At 44.2% G+C, this 9097-nt stretch overlaps 1 protein-coding gene across 1 annotated transcript in view; it reads left to right on the forward strand.

The window, feature by feature from the left end:
* LOC110088564 (glycerophosphodiester phosphodiesterase domain-containing protein 5) overlaps positions 1-9097 on the forward strand; it is a 40301-nt gene extending 31204 nt beyond the window's left edge. The window contains exons 13-15 of the mRNA XM_078390210.1: positions 3009-3091; positions 4318-4400; positions 8430-9097. Coding sequence (XP_078246336.1) covers positions 3009-3091; positions 4318-4400; positions 8430-8458 — 195 coding nt within the window. The 3' untranslated portion in view covers positions 8459-9097. The remainder of the gene's footprint in view (positions 1-3008; positions 3092-4317; positions 4401-8429) is intronic.

The following is a 9097-nucleotide window of genomic DNA, read 5'->3' on the forward strand; positions in this document are numbered from 1 at the left end:
GGGACCCTATAGGGACAAGGTGCGGAAGGAGCTGGACGAGATGCTGAGGGAGAACATAATCGTCCCCTCTTCTAGTCCTTGGTCCTCTCCGATAGTCCTTGTGGACAAGCCTGATGGGAGCATTAGGTTTTGTGTTGATTACAGGAAATTAAACCGTGTAACCACTCCTGATGCCTACCCAATGCCCAGGCTAGACAACCTGATTGAAACCATAGGGGGTTGTCGGTTCATCTCATCATTGGACCTGGTAAAGGGATATTGGCAATTAAGAATTGATCCCAGGGATCAAGAAAAAACTGCCTTTTGCAGCCCTTTTGGTCTCTATGAGTTTCGAGTCCTGAGCTTTGGTCTCAGAAATGCACCAGCCACATTCCAAAGGCTGATGGACCAGACCTTGGCAGGGCTCAGTGACTTTACAGTGGCCTATATTGACGACATAGGGATCTTCAGTAATACCTGGGAAGATCACCTGATACACCTGGAATTAGTGCTGCAGAGGTTAAGTGCAGCAGGGCTAACAGTAAAGGCCAGCAAGTGTCAGCTGGGTAGCTCAGAAATAAAATACTTGGGTCACATGGTAGGGGGAGGAGTGATAAAACCCCTGGAGGCCAAAATAGAAGCTGTTCGTGATTGGCCTAGACCCAACACCAAGAAAAAAGTCAAATCATTTCTTGGGTTGGTGGGCTACTACAGAAAGTTCATCCCGAGGTTTAGCGAGATTGCGGCTCCGCTGACCGATCTGACGAGGAAGAAGACTGATGACAGCATCCCGTGGACCAGCGACTGTGAGGCGGCGTTCCAGAGGTTGAAGGAGGCGTTAATCAACTATCCTGTGCTGCGTGCTCCAGACTTCGACCGGGAGTTCATCATCTACACCGATGCGTCTAACAGCGGGGTAGGAGCAGTTCTGTGCCAGGAGGATGAGAATGGTGACCAGCATCCAGTGTCCTACCTGAGTAGGAAACTTCAAAAAGGTGAGAGACATTTGGCAACCGTGGAGAAGGAGTGTTTGGCCATAGTCTACGCGATCCAGAAGGCCAAGCCTTACATCTGGGGAAGACATTTTATTCTGTGTACTGACCATTCACCATTGCAATGGTTAAAGACAATGAAAACCCACAATAGCAAACTTATGAGGTGGGCTTTAAACCTACAGGACTATGACTTTGAAGTGAAGGTGGTCAGAGGGTCAGTGAACTGTGTTGCTGACGCCTTATCAAGAAGACCTGAAGAATGAAGACGGCGAAAGAACATGGACTATGTGTATATAATGATGACAAAAAGTAAATGTACCTGGTTTTGAATTTGGTTTGTATGAATAAAGGTAAATTGATGTAATGTATATGGTAAATGTTTAACTTAGAATGTAAGTTTAAGTAAGTATAATATGGTATGTATAACTGTTTTTGTGTGTTTTAACCAGGTTGTTTTTTGGGTAAAAGCACCTTAGCTTTCCCCCTACAAAACAACTTATAAAGAGGGGAGGTGTTACATACAGCACTGATGTTACCTGTCTGTCATGGGTTTGGAGGGAAAGTTCCATCCTATGGGGAGTGGAAGGCGGGACATCAGGAGGAGGGGCTGTACTGTATATATATGTGGAGCGTGTGTGGTGAAGGGAGACACTGAGAGATACTGAGAGACACTGGGTTGTGACGAAGCAGCAGCTGGGAAGAAGAAGCTGTTGTGGGAGTCTGTGTGTCAGACAGGGTACTACTGTGTGTCAGAGTACCAACCTGATAGGTTCAGGTGTCTGTGGGTTAGCCAGAACTGATAGGTTCAGGGTCTGTGCTTCAAGTTAAGGGTTCTGTGTGAACCAAACTGTATGCTTGTATGAGTGAGAATAAGCCACGTTACTTTATTTTATTCACCTAATCATTTTATTATCTCTGTGTGTATTTAAAATAAACCTTATTCTTTTTATTGTTTAAAAATCCATCCCTGGTCTGTGTGACTTCTTATAGGGAATGGTTGGTGGCAGCTTAGTTAACGTGTGGCAGATCCCAGTAGGTCTGGGTTTGTCACACCGATGAATTGGGCTGGTTCATGGTTTGGTTCACGCAAGGCGCATGTGGAGAAGTAGCTACCTGGCATGAACCAAAAAAAGAAAAAAGAAAAGAAAAGAAAAAGAAAAAAGAGAGAAGAAACTGAACCGCAAACTAGTTTGTTTTTCAGGGAGGGAGTTGTGTTGAACCATGAACCACAAACCACCAGTTTTTCTGGTTTGTGCCCATCTCTAGTTGCATTCCTCTAAGGGACATGGTGGCGCTGCGGGTTAAACCGCAGAAGCCTCTGTGCTGCAAGGTCAGAAGACCAGCAGTCGTAAGATCGAATCCATGCAATGGAGGGAGCTCCCGTCGCTTGTTCCAGCTCCCGCCAACCCTAGCCGTTCGAAAGCATGTAAATGCGAATAGATAAATAGGGACCACCTCAGTGGGAAGGTATCAGCATTCCGTGTCTAGTCACACTGGCCACGTGACCACGGAAACTGTCTTCGGACAAACACTGGCTCTACGGCTTGGAGACGGGGATGAGCACTGCGCCCTTGAATCGGACACGACTGGACCAAATGTCAAGGGGAACCTTTACCTAGTTGCATTCCATTGCATCCAGAAGGGAATGGAATCTGTCCTTTCCAGTTTTGCCTGGCTGTCTGATCCATGTTCTGCTGCACAAGCAGAGCATGGGGTGACCAGCTGGCAGCACAGCTAACATTCATTGTGGGATTGCATAACCCAACAGGCTTCTAACTATGGCCTCTAATATATGAAGTATGTACTGTATTTTAAGATGTAATTACTGTTTTCACAGAACCACAACATCCAAAAGGTAGACATATTCATATCTTTATATTAGTACTTGAAGTACAGGATAGGTGGCATCAGAAATTTGAGCCCTGTGTGTAAAATGAATGAGATCCACCCTTCGTCAACTTCTTAAATACCCCCCAGTATTTCTTTTCCACTTGATCTTGGGGAATGACTGATTGGTTTCTTGTTCTGTTACAGACACCCCAGGAGTACAGGAGTTTGTGGATCATAACAGATGTGCTATCATTTCTCTTCATCTCTCTCTTCTTTCTTATTCACTGGTAAAGTCTACCATGGTTAACATTTTGCCATTTTAATGTGGCATGATAATTGATGTCTTATCCTTGTGTTCATTGTCCCCAATTTGGGGCAGGAAGAGTCGTACACGACTAAGTGACTAAACAACAATAAGAGGTGTAAGCGGAGGGAGCTCCGGAGTCGGACACAACTGGACTAAATATCAAGGGGAACCTTTTCCTAAGAGGTATAAAGACATTGTGGGGACCTTCCAACCACCAGGATTGCCTTTGAGTCTACTTACAAATTCATCCATCATATTAAGAGAGTCAAGGGATAAGCTATCATCAACCCACTATGGAATGTGTAATTTGGCCCTGGAGACTTTGCTCTCTTGGCGACTCTGGTTAGCCTGTATTTACAACTGGTGCTCCTTCAAGTGAGGAAAGACATTTGTTTGTCACAGCATTTGCTTTCTCTCATCTGCTGATTTAATGTGCTTTTTGTTTTGTTACAGAGAGGTAGATGTATTTAATTATTTTAATCTCCTTCATGTAGAAATCTGATAGTTGCAGATCTCGGGGGGGGGGAGGAATCCCACTGTTGAAGTGGAAACATGTTAATTACAGGCAATACTTATCCCCCTTGAGATCTAGTCTGACTCTTTTGAGTTTATTTGCGCTACAAAATCATGGCATTATGATACCCCATTCACAGTCATGGTTCCAAACTATGGAATCTTGGGGTTTGTAGTTTGAGGAGGGCCTTAGAATTCTGTACTGGAGAACTAGATCAAGATCCTGCCTCTCCTCTACATGACTACTTTTCAAATATCGGAAAAGTGCTGTCATATCTCCTCTCGGTCTTTTTTCTCAAGGCGGACCCGTTCTTTCACCCTTCCCCCCCCCCGAGGGCTTTGTTTCCAGTCCCCAGATCATCCTCGTTGCCCTCCTCTGGACATCCTCCAGTTTGTTGGCTTTCCTCTTAAAGGGGAGTGTCCAGAACTGGACACAGGATGCTAGATCTGTAGTTCTTAACCTTGGGTTACTCAGGTGTTTTTGAACTCCAACTCCCAGAAACCCCAGCCAGCACAGCTGGTGGTGAAGGCTTCTGGGAGTTGCAGTCCAAAAACACCTGAGTTACCCAAGGATAAGAACCACTGCTCTAGATAAAGCCTCTGTCCTAATATTGAAACAGAGCACTGGAGGTGTTAATGACTGGTGGCAGGTGAGAACAGATCCTAATGAGTGGTATAACCCTTTCTCTCCAGGTGGAGGGAGCTGGGTCCCCCCTGCTGCGAAGTAGAGAGTACTGAAAGCCTTGAGAGTGGCACCTACAACAGATTCGAAACAGGTAAGCTCTGTGTTTGAGTTCTGGGACTTAGGTATGTAGGGAACAGGGATGTGCCAAGTCGGACTATTCATGCATCTAGCAACCTCCACACAGACTTCTTTCGCCTGGTACAAGATGCCCGGAGCTAAATCTATTGTCTGCAAAAACAGTTGCTCTGTCACTGCAGTAGCCATCCTTCCACAAGAAACCGAAGCATGTTTTCAAAGGCAGCTTAGTGCCCGGCCTCTCCTGTATGATCCTGAAGTGCTCCTGCTGAATAAGGCATCCTGTAGAATTTAGAACAGTGGCAGATTTTACTTTCCATGATCACTGCAGAGGGTGACAGCAGCCACGAAATTAAAAGACACTTGCTTCTTGGGAGGAAAGCGATGACAAACCTAGACAGCATCTTAAAAAGCAGAGACATCACCTTGCCAACAAAGGTCCGCATCGTGAAAGCTATGGTTTTTCCAGTAGTGATGTATGGAAGTGAGAGCTGGACCATAAAGAAAGCTGACCGCTGAAGAACTGATGCTTTTGAATTGTGGTGCTGGAGGAGACTCTTGGGAGTCCCCTGGACTGCAAGGAGAACAAACCTCTCCGTTCTGAAGGAAATCAAGCCTGAGTGCTCACTGGAAGGACAGATCCTGAAGCTGAGGCTCCAAATAATTTGGCCATCTCATGAGAAGAGAAGACTCCCTGGAAAAGACCCTGATGTTGGGAAAGAGTGATGGCAAGAAGAGAAGGGGACAACAGAGGACGAGATGGCTGGACAGTGTCATCGAAGCGACCAACATGAATTTGACCCAACTCTGGGAGGCAGTGGAAGACAGGAGGGCCTGGAGTGCTCTGGTCCATGGGGTCACGAAGAGTCGGGCACGACTTAATGACTAAACAACAACAACAACAACAATTTAAAACACCTGCCTAGTGGCAGATGCTTTAATATTTTCTGGCAAATCAACAACCAATAGGGTTGTAATCTGCAAAGGGCCCTGCTGGAAGAAATCTGCTAGTCTTAAAGATGTCACACTATAAGCTTTCCAGGCACACCCACCAGTAACATGGCATTGAAACGTGTGCTTTTATGCTCCTGCTTGTTGGTCGCTGCTGGAACGCGCAAGGTAAACTGGTTCAGATGACTTCACATCACCCATCACCAGGTGTACGTATTACTATGAGGAGAGGGAAGGGAAGCGTGGCCCAGGGTTGCCTTTTGGAGGGGCAGACCAGAATCACATGGAGTGAAGCTGAGACTGAAGAACCACGATGGACGTAGGGACCCAACTCAGAAAATCCTTGTTCCTCAAGCCAGTTTTGGCCAACCCAGGAAAGTGTTTCTACTACTTCTTGTCCAGATGGATCCGATGGGCTGCCTGGGTGGGTGAAGTAATAAATCCATGGCCGTAAGTGAGTTCCCTGTGAAACTAGTAGCTGCAGTTTAGTTATTCACTACATGGGTTGGCTTTATGCTAGTCCAGCACCTAATTGAAATAAGGAAATGTCCTGCTCGGGAATTTTCCAGGAGCCTCGTGGTGCGGTGGTTAAACTGCTGGAGTGCAGCCAAAACTGTGCTCACGACCCGGGGTTCAATCCCAGGCAGCTGGATCAAGGTTCACTCAGCCTTCCCTCCTTCCAATGTGGGTAAAATGAGGACCCAGCTCTCTGGGGGGAGGGGGTGGCAATGTGTAACCTGCATAATTAACTTGCAAACCACCCAGAGAGTGCTTTAAGCACCATGGGGCAACATATATAAGCAGAACACTAAGCAGAATGCTTTTACGTGTGGCTAGGTTTACTCTTCGAGTCTGACTATAAACGCACAGGAATACACAGTATAAATACACGATAAAGCTTATTTATTCAACTTACGTCTCTCTCTTCCTCCTGAGAGCTTGCCGCCACTCATAATTCTTATAAAAATACAGTTTAAATCACAAATATTTAAAATCACAGGCTAGGCACATGTAAAATTAGAAACATATGGAACCCTGAATTATTAGTGCATGTCAAAAGTACAGTGAAAGCAGTACAAATAGGCAGCAGTCAGACACTAATGGAACATTTGCTTATTCCCTGCAAAATCTGTGTCTTTGTATACCGTATATGTGTAATGTTAGTTAATTGATGCTGTTTACAGGGATCACATAAACCCGCTGTTATAGCAGCTCTACTACTAAACCACTGATCTGGGCTTGATAGCTTACTGAGTTAAGAATCTGGCCGTGGAACCAGGATTTGGGAGTTCAGTTCCACGAGGTGCCTCTACAGAGAAGAGCCAGCCTGTGTAGCCTTGGGACAGCTGCACAGTCAGAGAATGCCAGCAGAACGAAGGAATGGAAAACCATTTCTGAGTATTGTATCTAAAAAACCTTGGAAAGCATCGGCACGCGTCGGAATGGACTTGATATGCACGTAATAATTATATGGTCCACACACCATTAATTTACACTGTCAAGATTGTTCAACATGCTATTAAATTGTTTAACTTCATGTTGGATGTCCACAGACAAAACATCACCGCTGAATACACTGTGTGTGGTCTAACGGTAGATACTAACAACAAGTTCTCAATTTAATTTCAGAGTACAGTACAGTACATTCGTTTTTACTGTGTTCTGTTATTGTATCCACATTGCACTGTGCATTTGCACAGTTAAAACTAGTGTGGCAGATGCAGCTGTTTCTTGAGACGGCTTATCTGGCCAGCAATGACGCATGCCTTAGTTACATCTCAGTTGGATTACAGTAATGTGCTCTGTATTGCGCTGTCTATGGGAAGCGTCAGGAAACTTCTGCGGGTCCAAAACGCAGCAACCAGATTGCTAACTAGGGCTGGTCTCATAGATCTGTTACAGCATCTTCCATTGACTGCCAGTCTGTTTCTGGGTGCAATTCGCAGTTCAAAGTGCTGGTTTTAAACGATAAAGCCCTAAATGGATTGGGTCAAAGTTAGCTCAAGCACCTTGTTTCCCTTTATGAGCCTGCCCGAATGTTAAGGTCATCAGGGGATGACTTTCTCTCGGTGGGGATGTGGGAAAGGGCCTTCTCTGTCACGGTTTCTAGACTCTGGAACTCCCTCCCACTGGAGGCCAGGCGGGCCCCATCTTTGATGTCCTTCCGCAAGCAGGCAAAGACCTTTCTCTTCAAGCAAGCTTTTCCTTCATGACTGGCTATCAGAGGGGTTTTTAATGGAGTGCTATGTCTTGTTGCTTTGAGTCTGTTTTTTTTTGTGTGTGTTTATTTTGTTTACAAATTTTAGCATGGTATTTTATTAATGTTTAATTTTTGTGCATTTACAGTTTTAAGCTTTTAAACACTGTCTTAATGATGTAAGCTGCCTTGGGTCCTTTTTAAAAAGAAAGGTGGGATAACAATGAATGAATGAATGAATGAATGAATTGATTGATTGATTGATTGATTGATTGATTGATTGATTGATTGATTGATTGATTGATTAATTAATTAATTAATTAATTAATGAACCTTGTCCTGGTATAGACGTAGCCTACTAGCGACTTTTAAACCAAGTCCATTGATATTCCTTCTCCTCTGTCCTCTTTCGGAAGCATGATAGAAGCATTTTTTTCCAATTCTTGGTGGAGGTGAGGAGAGAATTCTTTCCAGCGATGCTGAGCTCAGAGAACCATGATTTCTTCAAATTGTGGCAGATTTGCAGTTTGGGAAAGTCAAGCTGAAATTTATAACTGAAACCTTCTGCCATTCTCATCTATCTGAGATGGGATGGGCAATTTGCAACCCCCAAGGAGCCTTTGCAGACCCCCCCTTCAAAAAAAAAACACTGAAAAATTGTGGGCCCCAAAATTCAAATTGTGTCCTTCAGAAGCTCATTGTCCCATACATATATACGAATTCGAAGCGCCCCTCTCTACTTGTCATTAAAAATACAGTGGTAAACAGTGAAAACATTTGTAACTGAAGGTATTCTGTGTGACTATAAAATTTATTTATGCATCATTATTTTGGAGAAGTGCTTTGTTTTCTATGCCTTGGTCTGCACGAATGACACAACTTTCTATATATTTTCAGAACTTAACAAAATGAGTATTGTAACTTAAGAGACTGCCGCACGAGCTTTGTGGTCAAGCGTGCCTCTCTGTCGTCTGGGCAGAAGATCTTTTCCCGTCCGTGAGCATGATGTTCTGGGGAAAAGGAAATTGGAATACACAAGGAATTGGACACTGCTTGGATATTCATGGATGCTATTTGGACTTTGATGGTATGGACTGTCACGGCTATCTTGCGCAAAAGTTCAAAGGACCCCCCATCCTATTCTTCTGTGACTTAAGGCAGAGACTTTTTTTCGGTTCCAAGCAAAAAGAGAAGGCGGGAGGATATACATCAACATCTTTGTGACCTTGAGGTCATCTTTGGGATTCTCTTGTGGGGAAAAGCCACGAAAGGTCCATTCATACAACCTATGTCAGAAGGATTCCTCTTCCTCTTCCTCTCCTGGTATGAGCACCCTACGGACCTATAAACTCCTTTTGGCATGGGTTGTGTGTGTCATGTTCTTCAAGAGAGAACTTGCAGAAAGTTGATATAAAGAAACCCTAAGATTATCCGTTTCCATACGCGGAATATAACACCTGGACAAGTGGCCTTTTTTTTTTTTTTTTTTTAAAGTCATATTAAAATGTGTTTTAAGCTTTTGGGTTTTTTTTAATGTATAGAAAAAATAAACTTTGTTCATGAAA

The sequence above is a fragment of the Pogona vitticeps genome, chromosome 3 (genome assembly GCF_051106095.1).
Source record: "Pogona vitticeps strain Pit_001003342236 chromosome 3, PviZW2.1, whole genome shotgun sequence".
NCBI classification, from domain to species: domain Eukaryota; kingdom Metazoa; phylum Chordata; class Lepidosauria; order Squamata; family Agamidae; genus Pogona; species Pogona vitticeps.